General features: G+C 45.7%; 1 protein-coding gene across 2 annotated transcripts in view; it reads right to left on the minus strand.

Annotated features, from left to right (window-relative positions):
* Nucleotides 1-23,881, minus strand: part of notch1b (notch receptor 1b) — a 52,630-nt gene that overhangs the window by 22,772 nt on the left and 5,977 nt on the right. For both annotated transcript variants that reach the window (XM_086169332.1, XM_086169331.1), the window contains exons 3-11: nucleotides 11,837-12,099; nucleotides 11,384-11,722; nucleotides 9,361-9,483; nucleotides 9,051-9,284; nucleotides 6,680-6,835; nucleotides 6,094-6,279; nucleotides 3,465-3,578; nucleotides 357-470; nucleotides 38-271 (exon numbers count right to left, since the gene is read on the minus strand). In XM_086169332.1, coding sequence (XP_086025458.1) covers nucleotides 38-271; nucleotides 357-470; nucleotides 3,465-3,578; nucleotides 6,094-6,279; nucleotides 6,680-6,835; nucleotides 9,051-9,284; nucleotides 9,361-9,483; nucleotides 11,384-11,722; nucleotides 11,837-12,099 — 1,763 coding nt within the window. The remainder of the gene's footprint in view (nucleotides 1-37; nucleotides 272-356; nucleotides 471-3,464; nucleotides 3,579-6,093; nucleotides 6,280-6,679; nucleotides 6,836-9,050; nucleotides 9,285-9,360; nucleotides 9,484-11,383; nucleotides 11,723-11,836; nucleotides 12,100-23,881) is intronic.

Below are 23,881 nucleotides of genomic sequence, written 5' to 3' on the forward strand. Positions count from 1 at the left end.
AGAAGAGGCGTATTCTCGATCCGTCCGTTCTCCCGACCTGTGGTGCCTTTGAGGCAGCTGCAGATGTAGGAGTTTTCCTGGTCCTTGCAGACGCCCCCATTCTTGCACGGTTGGCTCTCGCACTCGTTGATATTGGTCTCGCACAGCTGCCCGGTGTAGCCTGGCTTGCAGTGACAGCTGAACGTCGCCAGTCCGTCGATGCAGGTGCCGTAGTGGCAGGGGCCGGAGTCGCACTCGTTGATTTCCGTCTCGCAGTGTTTGCCGGTATAGCCTGAGAAAATGGGATATTTGATACCGTTCCAAAGTTCGTCCTCGCTTCCTCTACAATTGTCTGGCTTCTGTTGAGCTGCGTGTACCTTCGGTGCACTCGCAGGTGTACTTGTTCGGCCCGTCTGTGCACTTGGCGCCATTTTTGCACGGCGTGCTGGCACACTCGTCAATGTCGAATTGGCAAAGAGACCCGGTGAAGCCTGGGAGGAAAAAAAAATGAAAGAAAAAATACAAAACAAAGGGGGGGGGGGGGAGTTATTGTGTGCATGTGTACGAGTGTGTGTGTGTGTGTGTGTGTGTGTGCATACAGACATAGCTACTGTGTTCTCACCGTTGCAAACCGGTCCTGCTCATAATCGGGACCCGACAATGTGGAGGCTCTCGACGAATCGCAAATCTGCATGTTAATTAACAACTGTCCGGCGCTACCAGCCCTCCATTTTCCCCTTTCACTTCTTTTCAACGTGTCTCATAAAGGGGTTTGGGAGAGTGGGGGGGGGAACCAATTCATTTAAAGTAGGAGGGGGGAGGCGGGTTAAAGAGAGGGAGGAACGGGTGAAGACTGAAAGTTGTGAGGCCTCCTGACCAAGGGGTGAGAGACAAAGGAGGGCCTGTCTGCTCAACGCAACGCCAAACCCAGGGCTGTTGCCTCCTTTGTCCGCGCAAAACTTTTCCATCACAATGCGCATTCTCCCATCTTGCCTTCGCCCCTTTCGCCGCTAAACCCCCTCCCTTCGCCCCCGCCTGAAAAAAAGGGCCGGCTTGACCTTTGACCCCATCCCTATTCACCCCCCCCCATCCCACCCTTGTTATTCAAAAATGGCCCGGCAGGCTCCGCGCAATTCTCAACTCAGATGTTTTCCTTCCAACCTCTTCTGGTCTCCTCCTTTGTCACATGACGGTACAATCCCAGCACCGGTAGGATGTTGTCCGTCTGATGAAGAGATAAAGTGACTCCCCTCCTTCCCTTTGCCTGCTGACCTGACAGAGCATGCAGGTAGTTTTAGCTTAAAAGCCAGACCGGGTCGCGGCTAATCCGGCGAGGAAATGCTTTGCACGGCTGGTGGCCAGTTGATTCTTCCCGGCCGACTAAACCCATTGACTGTTTTCCTACGGCGTGTCGTGGACGTCACCCTGACGCAAAGCCGCATGTCCTCACAAATGCGACTGTCAGGAGCGCGACATTTAATCGCCGCACGTAAAATAAATAAATAAATAAATGAATAAAAAAAAAAAAACAATAAATAAATAAATAGATAAATAAATAAGAAAAAAATTACAACTTTACTTTTCCTTGTCTCCACAGCAAGTCAAAAAGTACTTTATGGGTCTTTTTTTTCTTTACTTTGGCACGACGTGCTTGGAAAAAGAGAGTCATCGGATCTGAAAGGGTTATCACAGACAGATTCTACGGGGTCAAGATGAACGAAATCACCGAAAACGGGATACTTTGAGATGCAATGTACTTTTCCTACATCAAGTAAAAAGGTGTTATTGGTTTTCTTAAGTCACATATCATTCATTCATTCATTCATAAGTTGCAGAGGAGCCTTTCCTAGCTGTCACTGGGTGAATTGCAGGGTTCACCCTGCCTTACGGAGACAATTCAGCCTCTTCGGAATCGAGCCAGGGACTCTCCTGCTGTTTATTAGTAAAGCTGGAGTAGACCTGCAAAGGTGGTAATCCGACTAAAGGTCGGATTATCAGATTCGGATTATGGATTCAGATTATTAGTGATTTTTCGACTGGCAAACTTAAAGGTGAGGCAGCCGAATCGAACAATAATCACGCACAGAGGACGCTGTTCTTGTCTGGCAAAGACAGTGGGACGAATTTGCCGTTAGATCGTCAGAGTACAATGGAAAAGTGCAAATTCTTTAAAAAACACCGAATCAAAAGCCCCCCCCCAAAAAAAAAGAAAAATAAAATTCACCCAGTCACAAATGTATGCATCCCTACACAAATAATAAGTCTCGATCGCAAGCGACTAAGTGGCACACACACACACACACACGCACACACACACATATAGATAACACAGCGCGCACTCTCGCCTGTACCTCTGCAGCCAAAGACGGATTTATCCCCCAGACTGCTGGAATCACACATTTCAATGGCGCTCAGCGGGGTTTCCATGGCTATTCCATGTACAGAAATGAAAAAAAAGGGGGGGCTCGCCTCAGGCCTGGCTCGCTACAGGGACAAATTTACATCTCAAGCAGGGCGGTTAACCCCCCCTTTCCTGCTTCAACATAACGGTTTGTGCGTCCCCCCCCCCCCCCCCCCATCACCGCCACCATTCTTCCATCCCGCCTCCCACAACACACTTCCACCACCCCTCTCTCTTCTCTCTCTCTCTCTCTCTCTCACGGTGGTGTTTTTTTTCTTCGCCTCTAAGCTTCTGCGTTCAATTCCTCTACCCCTTCTCTGTTCTAAACCTTTTTTTTTCTTTCTTTCTTTCTTTCCATCTTCCTTTCTTTTTTTTTTTCCCCTCTCAACGGGAGGAATCCCGCCTCTCCCGCTACGCCCGGGCCTTCTTTGATCCACCCTGTTTGCTATTTCTCCAAAAAAACATCACTTCCACCTCGATGATCTCACTGAAAGAATCCGAAACACACACACACACACACACACAAACTCCACTTGCTAAGTCTGAAGAGTTTTCTTTTCTATTTTTCTCTCTATTCAAGATCCAGCCGTTGCATTCCTTCACCCCTCCCCGGAACAAAAACATCAATACGCCTGATCAAAACGGCTCTACTCTTGGCGCCATTTCTGGATTTTTTTATTATGTAAGACAACTTTTCTTTTTTCTCGCTCCCCCCTTTTCAAAAAAATACGCCTTCTGTGGGAAGCGTCCAAAAGATGACAACCCCACCGTTTTTTTTTTTGTTTTTTTTTTTTAATTTAATAAAGTTTGTTCAAACTTGTTCAAAAAAAAAAAAAAACTTCCACAAGCCAATAGATTTTTTTTTTCTCCTCCTCCTCCTCCTCTTCCTCCTCCTCCTCGATTGCTGCCTTCCTCCCGGGCTACCCGGGGCTGGTAAGCCTGCCCCAGGGCTGGGGATTAGAGACCGTCTGCAGAGGTGTTTGCGTATGTGCAAGTGTGTTTGTGTTTCAGAGGGAGAGAAACGAGGTAGAAAAGAGAAGATCGACCTCAGCGGCTCCTCCATCCCACCCTACCGCGGCCTCACCTGTGGGGCACTTGCAGTTGAAGGTGTTGATCTTGTCGATGCATTTGCCGTTGTTCAGGCAGGGGCTGCTGGCGCACTCGTCCGTATCGATCTCGCAGAACTCCCCCTTGTAGCCTGGCCAATTAGCAAGGGAGGAGAAGGGGGGGGGGGGGGATGCATGGATTAAATGGAGACACACACACACACACACAAACATGCGCCGCGAGGTGATTTCACACTGTAGCGACAATTTAAAACCATTAATTGGGATTTTTCTATTTTCCAAAATCCCATTATGATTATAGGTAACAATAATAATAATATTAATAGAAACCAAGCTGGGATAAATATTTGCAAACCGTGTTGTTATTAGCAGTACCTATTAGCAGTACCTTTTGCCCGCTCTAAGCGATCCCAGGCAAAACTGTTCTCAGTTCTACTACCTCAGTGGGGGAACAAACTCCCAGAAGCAACAAGACTAGCATCATCTATCTCAACCTTCAAGAAACAGGTAAAAACGTTTTTCTTTCAGGACTTTTTACTGTGCTGATGCCCCAGATCAGGTTGGCAGCAAGTTAGGCTATGCAGTGTGTGTGTGTGTGTACGTTTGTGTGTGTCTGTCAAAAAAAAAAGAAAAAAAAAAAAAAAAACCCTCACTAACCCAAGCTTACTGTTCTGTATATTTCCTGTGCATCGTGTATTTGCAAGTGTATTTGCAGTCCCTATGTCCTCTATTGTAAGTCGCTATGGATAAAAGCACCGGCCAAATGCAATGTAATGTAATGTAATGTAATGTTGTTTTTCTTCACGCACCTGATATTTGCCTTGATATTATTTCTATATTATTGTGATTATCATTTTTATATTATTTATATCGTGCCAGTTGTGGTGTTGATTACTGACCAGCTTTATTTTTCATCTTGCTTTTGATGCTATTTAACCCTCATATTATGTTAAGGGTCAATTTGACCCATTGGGTCAATGGGTGAAATGGGTCAAATTGACCCTTAACATAATATGAGGGTTAATAAAGAATCTGAATGGACACACCATGTGTCCGTCTTGGACCGACGTCACATTAAGAAGACCTTTTCTCGGGACCGAAGGCCAACAAGAGCAAAAGATTGAATAAACATTTCATTTCCTCTTCCCGAAATGAAACGTCCCCCTCGTTATTTGGATATTCGAACTCTATAATCACAAAGTCGGGTCTAACACCAACTCGCGTCGGCTCCCGTGGAGCTGAAAGCGGATACCTGAGGGTGCAAACAGCAACGCCGGGAGGGGAAACTGATCTTTTAAACCACAGAGCGTCAGTTAGTGGCTGAAAAAGTAATTCTCTCTGAGTTCGGTCTCACACTCATCTGACGAGGAGAAGTGAGGCTGACGGGAGGCCGGGCTCAGGACGGCCAGACGCGACCGCAACCGACCCGGAGACGCGCAACTGCCCTGGTTTGCTTAAACAGCCAATGGATCGAAACGCTGCGGTTCTACTTAGATAGAAATACCTAAAAGTGAATTAAGTGGAAGCACAGACCCCCCACCCAGGCCCAACCCCCCCCCCCAAAGTGCTGCAAAAAAAATGCAATAACAGAATTTGGTTGTGAGTCTTTGCTTGGATTCATCCAGGATTCTGACAGCAGGCTGTTATTGTTGAAAAAAGTAGAATATAATCATGGAATAAAGGTTGAAATGTATAAACATGATTTTTTTTTTCTTGGGGGGGGGGTGAAATAACACCAAAAACTGCAAGTTTTCCTGCTTATTTTTTGTTAAAAACGTGGACAATTTTATTTGATCTTTTGCATATGCGTGTATATATGTATAAGTATATATATGTATATATATACAGCATATAAATATATATGCGTGTGTGTGTGTGTGTGTGTGTGTGTATTGCATTATATGCCAATTCTTCCTGCTCATTTTTGACTAAAATATTGGAAATTTTTATTTGTATATAAAATATTCATATAACACATTTATAATATATAATATTGATATATAATATAATAATATAGCTCCTGTTAATATATAAAAATATATAATATTACATAGTAATATAAAGTACACAGTATATAAATACTTATATAAACGCATATATACATGTATATACACTGAATCTATGCATGTACATATGCATACATTAATTTGCATACAGTAGATATATACATGGATATATATATATATATATGCATGCGTGTATAAACTGTATAAAGACTCATATATAAGTTTTATATATGTGTGTATATACATATATGTATACAGAATAGATATACACAATATATGAACGCACATAAACGTATAGATACAAATGTCCATTTATACACACACAAATACATGATTGCAATGTTTTTATGTTTTTTTTGGTTGTTTTTTTGTACTAATTCCTTTGAAGGAAATTGTTCCCTGAACCTCTTCTGCAACCACTGATCAGCGTCTTGCTCAACAGGCCTTCGGTAGGCTAGGAGGAGCACAGGAACTGAATCTTTTTTTCCCCCATAATAGCCCTACGACAGCTGGATTTTTTTTTATTAATAAGTCATTGTGAATGTTACGAATGTAACAGAATAACCGACGGCACGAGCAACAGTCACGCGATAACTCCCCCGAGGACGAGTTCCCCCTTGCAGTCGAGGCGAAGGCTTACCAGGCATGCAGATGCACTGGAAGGCTCCGATCTGGTCCAAGCAGGTGGCCTCGTTCATGCACTTGTTGGACAAGCACTCGTTGATGTCCATTTCGCAGCGGGCCCCCGTGTAGCCCAGCTGGCAGTTACACTGGAACGAGCCCTTGGTGTTTATGCACTTCCCTGCATGCTCACAAGGGTTGGTACCTGTTTAAAAAAAGAAATCTTTATCTTAAGTTATATCTCTGTGAAGGCGGAGGAACTTTAAGAAAGAAAAAAAAAGCCATTTGAATATGAACCAGATGATGGCGGTTTAGGGTTGTTGTTTTTTTTTTATGAAGCCAAAAACCAAAACCTCAGCTGTATGTGATCGCAACAATAATACCCCTGCGGGTGTTTCTATTGCCATAATAGCGGGGTGTATAAATGAGCTCCTGTTTTGGCTCTAAAATGGCATTTAATTGTCTGTCCCGGTATCACTTTCACAATCTGTGTCTTTAAAAATAAATGTTTGCTTTGCTCTCCGTTCAGATTCCGGGGACCGATGCCGACGGCGGTGAACTGACAACTGACGGCGGGCGACGGCGCGGCGCGGCGTGCGCTTTACCCAGCAAGCACTCGTCCACGTCCTGATCGCAGGTGGCGCCCACGTAGCCGGGAGGGCAGGTACAGAAGTGATTTCCGGTGACGGGGTTGGTGTCGCAGTTGGAACCCTTCTTGCAAGGGTTGCTGATGCATGCGTCATTCAGCTGGCAGAGCAGACCTGGAAGAATAACGACAATGTATTCATTCATTCATTCATTCATTCATTATCTATACCACTTGTGCCGCAGGTCAACCGAGGTGCTGGAAGCAGGATTAACCCTTGGTCGATCACACGGCAACATGTGGAGACATACAGCTATTCACTCCCTCTTTCAAACATCTAGCTAATTTGGGGTCACCAAATTTGGGAAGAGCCTACTGTATGCTGTAGGACCATGGGAAGAAAGGAAAGTAACCCGTATGCACTGGGAGGACATTCAAACTCCAGGAAAAATAGTCAATTTGTGAATGTGTCACCGTCGGGTTGTATGGCGAGTATGTTTGATGCAACCGGCAACCCTCCTGCGTGAAAGTTTCAGGCCTTAAATCCAACCCGATACAACAGCGATCCGCACAAATACATTGTATATTTGTATCCGTAAAATCCCACAGATTATTATAAATCCATAACCTTTGTTGCTTTTCGAAGTACAACTTTACACAAACTCCATCTCTTCCGCCGGAGGAGGGCAAATGCGACCGAAAACAAAGCCGCTGCTGGCTCGGCTGTTGGAGCAGGCGTTTCTTCGATTGAAAGGTCGGCGGTTCGACTCCCAATTCTTCGTACTCGTGTGCAAAACGCCAACGTTACTCCCAATGGCGTGGTTAGTTGCAAGCATCGCATTCTGTGTACGTCAATGGATAAACGCTATTTGCCGTGAAACTGCAGGACAGACCGATACCCTTCTTTTGCATCTTATCCAACTCAACTTGAGGGCGACCGAAGAAACACCTGAGTAAACCGGTGTAATCCGCCAAAGCAAAACGACAGAGTGGATTTTCAAATTGAAACGTCATTGAAAAAGATAAATGAGGGAATATCTTTCAATGTTTTTCCGTCATTGTGTCACCCATCTGAATGCACACCTGAAGATACCGGGCTGTGCGCAGCACCAATTCATGCCACGCCCAAAAATTAGAGCTAAAAAGGGAAAAAATAATCGCAGCTACTGCATTAACTTGTCTTACGGAAAACGATGAAGAACCTTGTGATGTTGAAGTTGTACATTTCATTCGTTGAAATAAAATGAAATAAAATAAAAACGCACACACCCATGATTCCAGTCTGTTTCGGACACCAAAACCACAGGAGAAGCGGAAGATCAGCACTTTCTCCAGGCAGTGTATTTTCTCACTGGTGTTGACTTTTACAGCATTTAATTTTAGTTTGTTGATTTTTTTTTATTTTGTACTTCATGTATCCTCCGCAAGCCACAATAAAATTATGCCTGAACGCCGAACACACTGACGAAGACCAACGGCATGTTTTCTTTAAGACGACGCCAGAATTACACAGTTTTCCTCCGAAAGGAACGGAAAACAGGGCCACAATGTGGCAAGGTGGCGTAGTGTTTAGCACTTCCGCCTCGCTGCAAGAAGGTCCCCAAGAAGGTCCCCCCAAAGATAATTGTTGGAGACTTTACTTGTTGAAATCTTCTTCGAAAAAAAAGGATCATTCAGGGGAGCGTTGGTTCTGAGCTCCAGCTAAATAATTCTTGACACCAAAAGTGAAGCTAAAAACAGATACGTGGAAAACGTGACTGAAAAACTGTTATTTATGGGTCCAATGGTTTTCCAAAGGTAGTTGCAGAATATTAGCCAAATAATTCTTGTGATGCATCGAGCCACAAAACAGTAGCTGCTAGCCAGTGATGTTCAGCCAGGGGAGGCAGAAGAGGCCGTGCCTCACTTGCCAATCTTGAAAAGAAAAAAATGTAAAATGAAAAAAAAAAGTTGATATATTTATCAATGATGCGCACTAAAAAGGCATTTTTCATTTAACATCATCAGTTTTAGATGCTTTTTTAATTCAAAATTACTGGATTAATACTGAAAAGATAGGTGGGTGAGGCCACGGACTGCTGAGCCTCAGCATAGATTGTGCAATGACGCCAGATCGCCGGCATACTCTGCACTAAGACAGTATTGCTGTCTATTAATATGTCTAAAGACTTTTGCTATATGGACTACATTTCCAGTATACAGTGTTTTTCGTCAACAACTGCATGTGTTACTAGTGTCTTGTGCTGAGCAATCATAAAACGGCTGCGACAAGCCACTAAGTGAGGCACGCAGTTCCCCTGCCTCATGGTAGGGGGCGCTTGTTATTCCAGGATTTTTCTGGCTACTCCTCGGCCACAGAACCTCACCGAGCGTCACCGCTGCTAACATACCTGTGCGGCTGGGAGGGCATTCGCAGAAGAAGGAAGCGACGCGATCATGACAGGTGGACCCCTCGTGGCAGGCGGCGCTGGCGCAGTCGTCGATGTTCTCGCTGCAATCGTCCCCCGCCCACCCGTTCACGCATACGCACTGGTAGCGGCCGAAGGTGTTGTGGCACGTGCCGCCGTTTTGGCAAGCGTTGGGCATGAGCTGGCACTCGTCGACATCCTCCGTGCAGAGTTGACCTGCGGAGGTGAATGTTTGAGCGCGGTGACAGTAACCGCCTCGGATAATTGCGCGGAAATTTGCGAGAGGACGGACCTGTGAATTCTGGTTTACACTGGCAGTTGTAGGTGTTGACTCCGTCGACGCACGTCCCGCCGTTCTCGCACCCGTGGCCCGGACAGTCATCAATGTTGTGGTTGCAGTTCTTTCCTGTAAAACCTATGACCGAGAGGAAAATAGTCAGAGCCAAGCCTTATGATTGCGCCTTGGTTTGCATTTCTGAAAATTGCTTCGGTCTTTTTCTCTGTAAACCCATATTTCTGCCACGGGTGTAAAAATGCACTCCCGGACTGTGAGACGGACATCATGGTCTGCTTGTCGTTTACCCAAATGTGCGCTGCTCTACAATCCGAGAGAATGACTTGATGATAAGTAGATTTCGTAATCTAGTTAAACGTAATCACCCGAAACCGAGCGAGACATCGTGATAGCGGGATTGTTGTTGACTCGGAATCTCGTCACTGTAGATTTTGCACTGGACTTGAGCGACAGCGTTAGGAAGAAGCATACTAGCATACTAGCATACAACCCTCAACACAAGGCCCCCATTGCTTTTACCGGTGGCCCCAACTCTTCTTCCGCTTGTGTCTCTGAAACTTCATTTTAGACAATGTAGTTTCATTTATAACAAAAACAGTGAGGTATCTCTGCAGTTAAATGCGGTCAGCTGTATTTCTTCTCCCGTAAAGGAAGGCAACTGTACCCTCCTGAGGTTTGTGGCAACTTCCTCTTGTAACAACACACTCTCTGCCATACAGTTACACAATAGGCAACCACAAATGGCATGGTTGGGAACGCGAGGCGGTCGAGGTCTGCGCTGGCAGTGCCAGGGCTGTTATTTCTCCGCTTTTACAAAAGACATCAGCGGTTGAGGCTGATGAGATTGGCTGCTCTCTCGTGTCTGTGCGGTAGATATGAATATAAAACCAGCAGCTGCTTAGCGTCGCTTATAGTCTAGACACAAGGACAAACCTCAAGTCGACGATGCCGCCAAAAAACGAAAATCCACCCGCCGACGACTCTAAAAACATGATGTCTTTTTTGTGTAATTTGAACAAAAAAACAGAAGGGTAGCAACAATAAATTGCCGTCGTAAGGCGATGAGATGGAAAGACGCTGTACACATTCATTTCTTGGACTTTCGGACTCAGACAAAGTGTAAATATACGCCTGTTTGGAGGTGATGGGGTGGCGGCCAGGACCCCAGTCCAGAAACATTTGCCTCACTCTGCCATGTGAAGAGGATGTTGTCCTTTGACTATTTCCTCGTGATAAGCCCCTATGCCTTCCTGCTGCCCCCTGTTCATACAATATACACACCGAATCACACACGCGTACGCAAGAAAGGCCGTAACATAAACAGGAACGTCTTAAATGACATCATCGCCAAACTGACGTTTCTAGGTGAAAGCCAGGAACTGAGACGCAATGCAGTGAGTAACCTGTGTTTGCTTCAAGCACGCCAAGGGGCAGAGGAGGTCCCTGGAACGGTGCTGAGGGGGTTCAGGATCAAGGAAGTCGGGATCTGATCGTTCATGTTTACATGAAGCAGGAAAGCGAAGTGCTAACACGGAAAATTCAGTCGTCTTTCAGCCACTAGTGGACAAATAGTCGACCACCGATATCATCTTTGCCCGTCTGTAAGGCAGTTAGTTTCACACACAGCGGCTAAATGGCCAGTCATTGGACGACCGAGAAAATTCATATACGAAACTCAACTAGTCAGAGACAGATGAACATCGAGTATGCATTATTATTAATTAACATTATTATTATTAATCATTATTATTATTATTGTTATTATTATTGTTATTATTATTATTATTATTATTATTAATAATAATAATAATAATAGCTGACAATATTATTTATTATTAATAAATGATAAAATATTTATGAATATTTTTTATAAAAATGTTAACTTTCTGGGTTGGGAATTTTATAATAGTCGTTTCAAATGATTTCTCTCACCAGGCTTCAATGGATTGTCTTTCAAGGACGACATGGCAGATAATCGCGTCAAAATAACCTTAAACTTTCTTTTGCTTTGTGGAGTTACCTGGCACGCAGGAACATTCATAGCTGGTCCCTCCCTTTAGGATGCAGGTGCCTCCGTTCAGACAGGGTGACGGGTTGCAGGGCATGTAGCGGCTCTCGCAGTGCTTGCCCATGTACTCTGTCGTACAATCGCATCGATAACCGCCCTCCGTGTTGACGCAGCGGCCGCCGTTCTTGCAGGGCGACGGAGCTGTAGCGCACTCGTCAACGTCCTGTTTACAGGTCTTTCCGCTGAAGAAGGGCAGGCAGGCGCAGACGAAGTTGGACTCGAAAGCAGAGCACTGGCCGCCGTTGGCACACGGGTTCGAGGCACAGGGGTCGGGATGTTGGCACAAGTTGCCTGAAAGGGATAACGCTCAAATTACATTTTTTTCCTTGCAACGCTCGGGGTTCCGAGCGCTTCGATAAAATCGTCCTTTTGGGGAATTGATCCCCTCTGGACCGGCTTGTTTACCTGACCATCCAGGAGGGCAACGGCACTTGTATGTCTGCGCGTTTTCCAACTCGCAAGTGCCCCCGTTGCGACACGGCGTGCCGACGCAGGCATTGTTGATGGGCGTCAGGCAGCGACGCTCGGTGTAGCCGGGTCTGCAGGTGCAGACGAAATCCACGGTGTTCCCCTTGGTAACGGCGCTACACGTGCCGCCGTTTGTGCACGGCGAGCTCACGCACGGATCGGGAAACTGGCACCTGCTCCCGACGTATCCTTCCAAGCACCTGAGGACAAACAAGTTGGAGGGTCAGCCCTTTTTTTTCACAAGATAGATACTGCAGACTTTTATACTTCTACATCTTCCACCTGTTCTAAAACCCAGCTGGACGGCTTCGATGGAGTTCAATGATTTCCCGAATGAAGACGTGAACCTTTGCATCCCCTCTTGACCGAGACCTGCGATGACCCGATTTTCCGAAAAACCGGGTCAGACGTTAAAATCCATTAATTGCCCTGCATTACTTTTTTCTTTAATTGAAGACTGGTAATAGATCAGATTATATGGTATAAATTGTATGGTAGTTTCACCGGAATAAAGTTATATTTTTCAGGGTAAATATTAGGCGTTCCTCCAATCTGAAGGTTTGCGGTTTCGATTCCTGCCGGTCCGGTTCGCGCCTCACGTGGCCGCCATCGGTTCGTGGACGGGTGAACGCAATCCAGTGAAAAGCACTCTTTTAACGCAGATTATTTTCGATAAAATCAATTATTTGACTTGTTAGTAAAATGCATCCAGTAAAATTGAGACTGATGCACACGGTGACAAAAAAAAATTTCACATTTGTTGGAGGGCAATAAGAGAAGTTTGACTTTTTGTTTGTCGTCACTTTAAGTAAGTAAGTCGCGACCAACATGGTAGAAATTTATTGTCAAAGTTTAAAACTAAAAGTTAAAAGTTGTCAACTTGTCAGTACTGCCATATGTTCACACTTAGAGAGGATTGAAATAGCGTTACTTGGACACCAACGGTGCTAAAGTACAAAAATATAGAAATAATTTGTCACAGAGAACAAGTTATGCCGAGAAAGATATGATAGGGTTTGATTTTTAAAGTGACAGAAAGTGATTTTTAAACTTGCCAGACCAAAAAAAAAAAGTGAGATTCCACACAAAATGAAAAAAAAAGGAAAAATATCAATCCAGTATGGCTAAATATATGCAAAAATATAGATTTTCTACAGTCGTCAATGGATGTCAATCATTCATTTGTTCTACAAAAGCAGCAACAAGTCCCACCAGTCAGTAGGAATCCCCCCCCCAAAAAATCCGGTTCCTTTCTAAGTCTTTGCGGTTCGACAACATTTATAATAAGACAATCGTGTTCTACCGGGGTCGTGCCTTTGTCCGCTATCAGGCTCGTAAATCAGCCTCGGCCGGCAATAACGCGGTCGATAACTCAGAGTCGCCACGACTCCTAAAAGAAGGTCCCGCTACGGAGCTTTTACAACATGGCAACACGACAATGAGAAACAAGGCTTTAAACGGGACATTCATCTTTCTACCGACGCCCGACTAGAACAATGTGTTTCGGGCTATAAAACAAGGCTCGGCCCCGATCGGGGAGGGCGGAGAGGGAAACGCTCCTGTGATGTTTCTCACAGGTTACGTCCGTGTGATAAATGCCGCTCGGACCCCGACGTTCCGGGTTCCCAGGGAGGGAGAAAAGGGAGAGGGAGCTGCCGCGGATCAGAAGGACACATTTGTGCGTTTACAATCACAATGAGAGGAGCTGGAGGGGTGTCACACACACACACACACACACACACCTCCCCTTCCCCACCCGAGGATATCCACGGCTCAGCAACCGGGGGCCCACACACAGCAGAGACACACACCTACACACACCGTCCTGGGCTTCTACACACACACACGGGGAAGATTATCCATGTATTCTGCGCTGGAGTCATTGTCTCTTAAGAGCTCAGTGACATGCTTGAACTGTTAATCCTTTAACCCATCGGCAGAAAATTGAGCAAATTCGCATTTAAATTTAAAGGCTACAAAAGATTAGTAGGGTCATTGTACATTTGGAAAATACGAGGGGGGGTGAGGGGGGGTTTATAGCAAAGTCATACATTTGAAAATGCTCATCCCGGCGGTGTAAATCACAATTTTGAAAATAGGCGTGAAGTGTTTTGTTCGGTTTTGTTTCACCTTTAGGTTATTTAATGGTTAAAACAGTCCGAGATGGACGAAAAAGAATCATGGATGAATGATAACGGTGAAGAAATCACTAAAGGAAACATGAAAAAAATGTACTTTTTTCAAGTGGCACGTGAAAAATAAAGTTAACAAGAGCCCCTTTCTCACCGGAGGAGTTTTTTAACGGGGATAAAAAAAAATTAAAAAAAATCCCTCAACTTTAAAAAAAAAGTACCTGGTCTGGGGGGGGGGGGGCGTTGGGGTTTTTGGTAATTCCTTTGGTTAGTTCCACCAATCTGCCGAAGAAGGCTGATTTGTGGAAAACACTTCCGTATGTTAAAACCAGCTGGAAAACGATAACATCTGATTTATTGTGTATTCAGTATGTCCTGCTAGCCTAGCCCTGCTGCTATTGGGCGAGAGGCCGGGTTCACCGAAACGTTTGTGAAATGAATCAATGTTTCCCGTGCAAAATCAGTGGGAATCCCATGAATCCGTTCTCCAGTCCTAAATATCCTACTATGCGCTTTTGAAACTTTTGTTTGGATTTATTTGTGGCAAAAAAAAAACGGAGGCCTTCTCACACATGATGCCTTCGCTAACGCTATCTCCAGCTAGCTGCCGTTCATGAATCCAAACTAACAACAACTACTTCTTCTAATACTTGAGATGTTTTTGTTGTTAACGTATACCCCCCTTTAGCCACATATACCGTCTTTAGCGCATCTTTGTCGTCCAGGATTGCACAGATGGTTGACTTAGCCATGTCGTAGTGTTTGGCAAGATCAGTACCACGAACGCCGTTCTCATATTTAGCGTTTATTTTAATTTTTTCAAAGTCAAAGTCAGCTTTATTGTCAATATCTCCACATTTACTCGACACACAGAGGAATCAAGACGTTTTCTCTTAATCTCACGGTGAAATGAAATTAACAAAATAATAATAATAGAGTGCACTATTGCATTAAACAGTGAACATGACATTATGAGGTATAAAGTGCATTTCCTTCTTCAGATCAAGCGAAATTCCTCATTTCTTAACTTTTTTGGAGCCATTATGAGGGCCGAGAACGCTACAAAGAACGATGTAAACAACGCGGAGTAGCACGCACGACTGTGCTACAACGCCACAACAACGGAAAGCCCGTGTTTGTTAGCGTGTTCGATTCAAAATTTCCGTCGGTCGGCCGATTTGTTCGTGATTAGGGGCGTTCGGAAGCCGAAGTTCTACGGTAAAAACCATTCACATGTCACAAAAACCATTCGCACGTCATTTCGAGTCAAGGTTTTGGATCGTCGGATATTTGATACAGGAATCGTTGTGTGAGGTTTAACTCTACCGTCAAAATAAGCGCCAAAACAAATGCGCTTTTGAAACTAGTTTGGACGTCATTTGAGACGGAAAAAAGAAAATAAGCACTTCTGATGCGCTTCGGTAGCTCTTCCTCGCCGCCTCCCATATTCATCACCTCCGGGGGAACTCGACGCGGCTGTCAACAACGCTGGGTGGCCGGAGAGGCTCGGTCCGGCGTCGAAACAAAGCGTCTCCTCAATGGCATCGGGAGAAGGGGAACAAAAACACGTGCGGTATTTGGAATTCCTGCTCCTAATCCGTCCTTTCCAAAAGTTGTCACACAAGAGGAGCGGCCGTCATGGCACCCTTCGGCATCTCTCGGGGATGAAACGCGCTCCCTCCGACCCTTTTGTCGGCACTCATTCATCCCGAGCACAAGGCGCCATCTATTCCCCCGGTTCTGAGCCGCGGGCCGACGCTACGGCGACTTCAAAGCGTCCGCGGCTCCGGGCGGATTCACTCCCCGATCGGACGAGGAACGGGACCCAACCTAAATCAACGCGATAGATTCCTAGAAAATATAGGAATTCCTTTTTATTTACTTTTCACGGTATGCAATGGACAAACTCGCTTTGAATGCTGTTACGTTTTTCTCACACACACGCACAACACGTTTGCTTGAAATGCCTTCCCACGGCAGAAACCTTGCTGTTTCACTCAAATATCCGACCAGAGACAGCGAGTCTATTAGCCCTGAGGGGCTGGCAGGACCATGTCCCCTAACATTCCCAGGGGGGTCTGCTGTTAGTGTGTGTGTGTGTGTGTGTGTGTGTCGCTGTGTGTGAGCGGTGGTCCCTGTGCAGGGACAGGCGTATGTTTAGACAGAGTGTCCCTCTCAGGGGGATTAGGCAGCCTTAGGATTGTGGCAAGGAAAAGAAAACATCTCATGCTAGGCTGCCCGCTGCATAAACACTGGGTGGTGGCGTGTCACCATGCGGGGAACGGACACGTTACCTTGGCCGAGCGTCATTTTTGCTCCGTCGCCCGCTCCCGAAGAAACGCCTTCCGCATTTTTTAACGCGACTTCGAGATCCGCGGTCGGGACTTCCTCGGTTGCGGTTCGGGCGCAGCTCTGGACGTTTTGACCGATGGAAATTTTCACCCGAGGAAAATGAATAGTGACGCCGATTCTGTCATTTTATGGACGGCGGGACATGTTTTGTATTTTTCGGTAAAGCATTTCCACCATCCCTCACGAAGAGCAAAAAGAGGCTGCGGGAAGAAATCGTGTCCTTCTTATATTTCAGGATATTTGAAAAACGGCGTCATCGAAGTGTCATCAGACAAGCCTTCCCACTGGCGCCGATGGTTAAGTGATGGATAGTGTCAAGGGTGGAAGTATGAAAATCAATGTAACACTTTGAGCGAGCCATAGGAAGACTCGCTAATGGCCAGAAATTCTTGAAAAGAGGCATCCTGATGTTCTCCAGAGAGGAAAGCGTCCGACCGAAAAGGTGGCAATACCTTTGCGACGAGTCGGCCGAGGCCAAACGGCATGTACGGATCAGGCAGAGCGGCGGGAAGAAATTCATCCAAGCACCTCCCTGCAGTAGCTCCAGGCTAACATTAAACAACCGCCAACATGACTCCGTAGCTTAGCGCTCGTGACGTGTAGGCGGGATCTACGGGGACTTTCCCGTTGTTCCGCGCCTGAGATTCTCACGCAAGATGGAAGCTCGTAGACGTACGAAATGTCACGGTTGTGGGAACGAGAACAAACCTCTCGCCTTCGGCGCCGACATCATACTCTTTCGCACGCTAGCTGTTAGCTAATTTGCTAATGTTGCATCTTCCAGCATTCAACCTACGCTAGTGTTAGCACATACTTTGCGGTGTTATTTGTCATGTCAAACCGAAAAACGCACTCCCTCCGTGATTTCTGGTTAAAATATCTCGTTTTTGCAAGAAATTGCAGTAGTCATTTAGCTAGTTTGCATTTGTAAGAGTTAGCATGGCAATGGCCTGAAAGTACTGACATGGTTTTGATAAATTTGATAAATATTTACCATCTGAAATGTTCTTTTACTTCTTATTTCGTTGTTGCACTGAGTGCCGGACATCCTGGTTTTGTAAGTATAATGTAATGCACGTGAATCTCCCGATCCTGGAAGGGAAATTCCAATGATCCTGTGTGTCAGTTTGTGTTTCACACTTCGCACGTGAAACAAAAGCGGCGTCGAAGCTATTTGTGGTTACACACGGAGCTGTGTGACATCCGATGAACAGCCTCAAGTGATATTTCTAGACTCGTCGGTTGAAAACCCAAAGTAACCAAATCGGGGCAGTGGGTTTAAAAAAAAACAAAAAAAACAGGACATTTATAGCTTCTTATCTATCTGAAGTTGGCAACTCCGGGGTAAATTTATCGCTTTCTTACAAGCTCTAAATACGATTAGCACAGCCAAATCCCAAATAGCACGCTGTCCCCTTTTCATTGACAGTCTCTGGCTAATTTTTGCATTTGCAAGGATTAGAACCGGCTATTATACTGATAAATATCAACTATCACATAATTGTGAAACGGTCGGTTTTCAGTTTTCGGTACGCAAACACGCACGGTGTAATGCAGAGCAGAGTTTCCCCAAAGTTCCACCAAAGCTTTGCAACCATTCTGTGATGCTAATGCTAACTGTGCGAAAAAGAAGTTGACATCCGTGGAGCCTGCCTGGGTCCAGACCCATTCTAATGATCACTGGGAAAAGTCAATGTCAGCTTTATCGTCAATTTCAAAAAATTGGCAAAAAAAATTAACAAAAAAATAATAATAATCCTAGAGTGCAAATTAAACAGTCCATTACACTAATGCATTAAACAGTCAACGATAAACTATAAGGTATGAAGTGCAGATACAAACAGCTGGTACGGTGAAGAGATGACAGATATTTGATGGCATGAAGACAGAAATGTATAAATATAAATACAGATATGTGTAAATTGAATATAGAGAGTCACAACAGAGGATTTTTGGAAGGAGGACTGATGAGTAACAATTCCAGTGCTGCATTTCTGGAGCTGAGATTCGGACAAGTAAGCGTCGCTAACCAACGTGTGTGTTTTTAAAACTATTGTTTTACTTTATTTGTTTTCAAATTCTGTGCATCCCTGTTGTGGAGCAGTGGGCAGAACCAAGGAGTAGCAATACGATGGCAGTGGATATAGATGTGACAGATCTGGGCTGTTTTCAAAACATCCAACTCGTAGAAGTAGCTTAGCGCTTTGTTTTGTAAGGATGTCCGCGAGGGTTGATTGAATTAAAGTTGGGTCCTGGCGCTTGCAAGTGGTTGTTTAGGAAAAAGGTAGTGGATACTTCTGTCTGGAGCTCCTGAACCGAACAGCTTCAGGATTGCTCTTCGTCAAATATGCAAATACACGAACGGAAGTTTCTTTCTGGTGTCATTCTCTGAAACGGTATCATCTGGAGCCTCGGCCCATGTTGCACCGTATGCTTAAGTGAGACCAGCGAAAGGAAATGGAAAAAATGAAGCGCGAAGAACCCGGAAGTTGGTCGCGAACTCTGAGCTCTACGCTGCCCTCTAGTGGACAAAATGCCTGACCATCACGGCGATGCAAAGCACGCATGGCGAGTGTGAGTGCAGCCACAATTCCTGAAACGGAAAAGTGCGCGCATCCCGAAGCGGTCGAGAACGAAGGGCCTCCCTCTCCTTCCGTGAAGGTATTTAATCCCAATAAGATCAAGCTACCAAAGCACATGGGATTATCCTGTTAGTTCTGTGGATATTCCATGTCACAGCTCTCAGGCGCTACTAGCGAGGCCTCTTCGGAGGAGCCCCTCGCTCTCCGAAAGGGGAGGAAATAACCGACGGGCCTTTCGCAACATAGAAACACAGCAACGCAACACGAGATGTTCTGTCATCGCGGCGATTTCACAGTTTAATGCTACACCAACTACATTGGGGTGGTGTAAACAGCAACCTGCACTCCCTTCTGTTCAGAATAAATGAAACATATCCGCATACATGCGGGTGCATTTGCTTGTTGGGCTGAACTCACGGTGAACCGTAATACGTGAACGGAGCGCTTGTGTCGTATAACCTGCGCGCGCACAAACTTCTCTTTGGAGTTTTTAATGGTTGGGATTAATCTGTATATATATTCATAACTGTGCAATATTTCATTTCATAATAGCTGCAAATGCAACATTTTTTCATACTCTTGTGCATTCCATATCTTTCACCTGGTACTTAAGACCTTTAGACACTTTATAGCCTTGACTTGTTACTTAGACACTTTATAGTTGATTTGTATGTCTTATTCTCCCTCCCCCTCCCCCTCCCCCCCTTTTTTTTAGACAATTTTCTACTATTATTTATTATTGTTATGTTTTTACTTGTAACTCAGGCACAACAATTTCCTTCGGGATGAATAAAGCTATTCTTATTCCTATTCCTATTCTTATTCCTATTCTTATTCTTATTCTTATTCTTATTCTTATCCTTATCCTTATCCTTATCCTTATCCTTATCCTTATCCTTTTTCTTTTTCTTTTTCTTTTTCTTTTTCTTTTTCTTTTTGTTATTCTTATTCTTATTCTTATTCTTATTCTTATTCTTACTTTTACTCTTACTCTTACTCTTACTCTTACTCTTACTCTTACTCTTATTCCTATTCCTATTCCTATTCCTATTCCCATTCTTATTCTTATTCTTATTCCTATTCTTTTTCTTTTTCTTTTTCTTTTTCTTTTTCTTTTTCTTTTTTTTTTCTTATTCTTATTCCTATTCCTATTCTTATTCTTATTCTTATTCTTATTCTTATTCTTATTCTTAATATTATCATTATTATTCTTATAAGCTATGAGAGAACACGCTTTTACGAGCGAGAAGGCCGTCCCATTCGATTTCGGGGACAATTTCCGTCGGCCTCGACAGAAGATTCCTGATGTGAATTCTTCCAGGAGAGGGACAGGGGGACGACTGTGCGCTCCGCAGAGTGGGCTGGGGGGGGCGAAGGGGGCGAAGGGGGCGAGGGGGGGGGGGGCAACTCTGGCTGCGAGAAGGCCAGTCCTGTTAAGCCCCAGTGGTGGCGGGTGCTGAGGTCGTGAGGCGCCACACGAGCTCGCTGGAAAAAGGCCGCGGGGAGCAGGTGCGCATGTTAATGAGGAGACAGCAGCTGCTGCTCCGTCGCATTTCACCCCTCCTTCCTCTCCCTCCTGCACCGCCACCCTTCCTCCTTCCTTTCCATGGAGCCCCGTTCGGCCCCCCGTCCTCGAGGCATCATTCCCACACAAACGTGAGCTCCTCACCGTGAGAATTTACCACAATAATGCTTTTCCCGTTCACCCCCCCCCCTCCACCCCCACCACCCTCCCCTTCTTTTTTTTTTTTTTTTATCAATTCGGGACACGAAAAAGATTTTCCAAATGTAAATAAATAAATCCCGGAGTTCCGAGAAGTCCCCGAGTATCTGCAGGGAGAGTCTTGAAAACAATTTTGAAATCCTGATTTATCCAACGCGCCAAGCGGGTCTTTATTTGTACTTTTTTAGACGGTCTTTTGTTTTCGCGCGGGTTTTTTTCGGATTGGCGGCCCCCTCCCTCGTCGACCGCCGCGTAGAAATCAAGAGTGAGGTGGGAAGAAATAAGAGAGGAAGAGCGGGGGAGTGAGGGATGAGTGGACCCATTGTTTTTTTCCCCCCTCCATTCAAAGTTGACTGAGTTGGGTGTGTTCAAATATTACACCTCCTCCCCCTCCTCCTCCACCCGCTATCTGCCTCCTGAAAAACATTTTCTTTTAAATACTTTATGCGTTTCATCATCATCGAGCTCCATGAGTTTCCGCCATCCGCTCTGTGCAGCTTCTTTCTTTTCATAGAGCTGATAAATACGTTTCGAATAACTAGCGCCAACTCACCCAACCCTAACTGGGTCCAGGTTACTCCCGGACACACACACACACACACACACACACACACAGGTGGCGTAGACAATGAAATCGGAAAGAAAGAAACTGGTTTGGTTGGGTTTCCGAAGAAGGAAGAGTTCTCCGGTTCCAAAGGAATTTCCAAAAACGCTCCCGTCTTGATCCCTAACCCCGAAAACCCCGATCGGGGCTCGCCGGACGCCTCTTTTCGTGGCTCCTGGAAGTAGGTCTGGCCTTCCTGGCCCTCGCGAGGCAGCCCGGCGTCTCACACGGAGACCCAAAAGACAAACAGATAGCGCCCCTGCACCTTTACCTCAGAGCACACGGACGCTGCCCAAACACACTCAGACCGAGGTGCGAGCGGTATGTCGACCGTAGCGCACGCGAGGCGAAGAATGCTAACAGTTTGCTCTTTAACTTGGCGAGAGCCTGTCAAATACACGCTCAGCACAAAGTGGCTTTTACGTGCATCCAGATCGATTGCCGAAATAACAGCCCGAACGTATAAAAACCCGAGGGTTACGGTGGGGGGCGGTTAAGACAAAGGAAAGGCAACGGCTCTTTAATGGAGTCTTGGCTGTGTTCAAAACAAACAGAGCGAAGCAGCTGCTCCAACAAGGGTGAACAAGGGATAAACTCGGCGGCGGCAGCAGGTAAACTGGACCGCTGGAAAGGTAAATAAAGACGACTTGAAAAGAAGGGCACAAATCAGAAGCTGAGCAAATATCAGGTGTTCGGGAGGTATCATATAACTCCAGGACAGCGGCGGAATTATCTCCGGGGTAAGGCTGATACTGTTATTATCTATTCTGTCATCCCTCTTCCGAGTTGTCCTCATTGCCCCCCCCCCCCCCCAAAAAAAAACCCCGCCACCTATGCGCTCACTTCTGGGTCGTCTCGCCGGAGTAGCAACAGGTCGGCGACACCATGGGACGGGACGCACAACAGGGGCGGGGGGGTTGGGGTGGCGGCAGATGTTGTGCTGACATCTGACCCTTCGCCCGGCGACACTCTCCGGAGGGGCTTTCCACAAAGTCAGGCCAATCGGCCATCTGCCACCGTTCTGAGGTCGCACACAGATGGGGACGGGTCGTAGTGTGTAGGGTTTACGTGCGCTTGTACTGTATACAAGTAAAAACCTGACGCGAGACCGCTGATTCGGGCCCCGCTCTATCCTCTTTAAGGAGCTTAGTGAAATAGGTTGTGCATTTATTTGGTTTACGGTGCCGGGTAAAGCTCTGTGGGAGACGTAACCCGAGTCTGGTTCCATCACCGTGATTGGCATATTAAGGGATATTTTAAGGTAAGTCTCTGGTAATCAAAAGACTTCATGTAATCTTCGTGCAAAAGATGAACCACTTTAATGCTTGTTGGTCAAAAGAGAAAAACATCTAGATTTAATGCAGATTGGGGGTTTTCCAACATGGATGTTTCGAAAGGACGACGCATATGACATTGTCGTAAGATCATTTATCACGTAGTTTAGCAGAGCATTAAAGTTTAAATTTTGGTCACATTTTCGGCGGAGAAATGAGTTGCTTTGCATTTTACGCCTTCCGCGGCGTCCTCCTTGAGCCGAGGGTACCGCCCATAGTTACCGCTTTGGAAACGGTAGACGAACCCTTTTTTTCCAGCCGAGACGGACCTGCCAGCTTTGGGGTCGCCCAGCCTTTGCTGACAATGTCAATGTCAAGTTCTTCTCTTCCTTGCACTATTGTTGGGCTTAGAAACGCTTCTAGGTCTTTGCAAAAACATTTAAGCTAGGTCGATTCAGATGCATTTCACCGGCTCTTTGGCCAGACAATTAGAGGATGTGAAAACGTCGATATAAGTACATGCCAACTCGACACCTGATTGGTTAAAGCAACAGCTTCACAATTATTTATTCTAGACCAAAGGCCTCGAGGCGGATGCCTCTCACGACACGCAATGGCTGAAATCTGATTGGCTAAAATTTGAATAAAAATTCCAGCATTGTCATACACATAGCCAAAAGAAAAGCAATGACATAATAGACTACCGGGGGTAATTTAATACATATTAATGGCAAGAAATAAATGTTAATATAAGTAATTGATTCTGATAGTTTCAAGGCCAGCAGAGAAGACTTTGCTGGCCTTGAAGGCTATTCAATTTTTTTTTTTTTTATCCGTCCAATCAAAGTCAACCAACAAAGTCTTGTCAATCGGAGGCAGAGTCCTGGCTCCTTTAACCAACTCTCCAAATACAAAACCCAAACTTTGACTACGTAGTTTCAACTTATGTCGAGGGCAGCGATGAACTACAAACTGAGCTGTCAGGCTAATATGGTGATAGTTAAGAGCCGCTAGCCAGAAGTTCAATTGTGTTTGTCCCCCCCCCGTGCCCACCACCCACTCTCATTTCCTGGCTCCTCGGTTTAGTGCCTGCTGTCTGATCTGTTTGAAAAGCGTCGCCAAAGGGAGGCCTTTCAACCCCCCCCACTTCTCCCTCTCTTTTTCGCCCGGTCCTCTCTTTTTCCCATCAGCCGAAAGCGAAGCAACTCCGCCGACGATCCCGCCTCCGGTGGCGATCGAACCCCCCCCCCCCCCCCCCCCCCCCGCCCCGCCCCGCCCCCTCGCCAGCCTTGCCATTGCAGCAAATGCCAGTAAA

The sequence above is a fragment of the Fistularia commersonii genome, chromosome 22, assembly GCF_037954325.1.
Source record: "Fistularia commersonii isolate RoL2024-O1a breed Wild chromosome 22, RoL_Fcom_v1.0, whole genome shotgun sequence".
Taxonomy (NCBI): domain Eukaryota; kingdom Metazoa; phylum Chordata; class Actinopteri; order Syngnathiformes; family Fistulariidae; genus Fistularia; species Fistularia commersonii.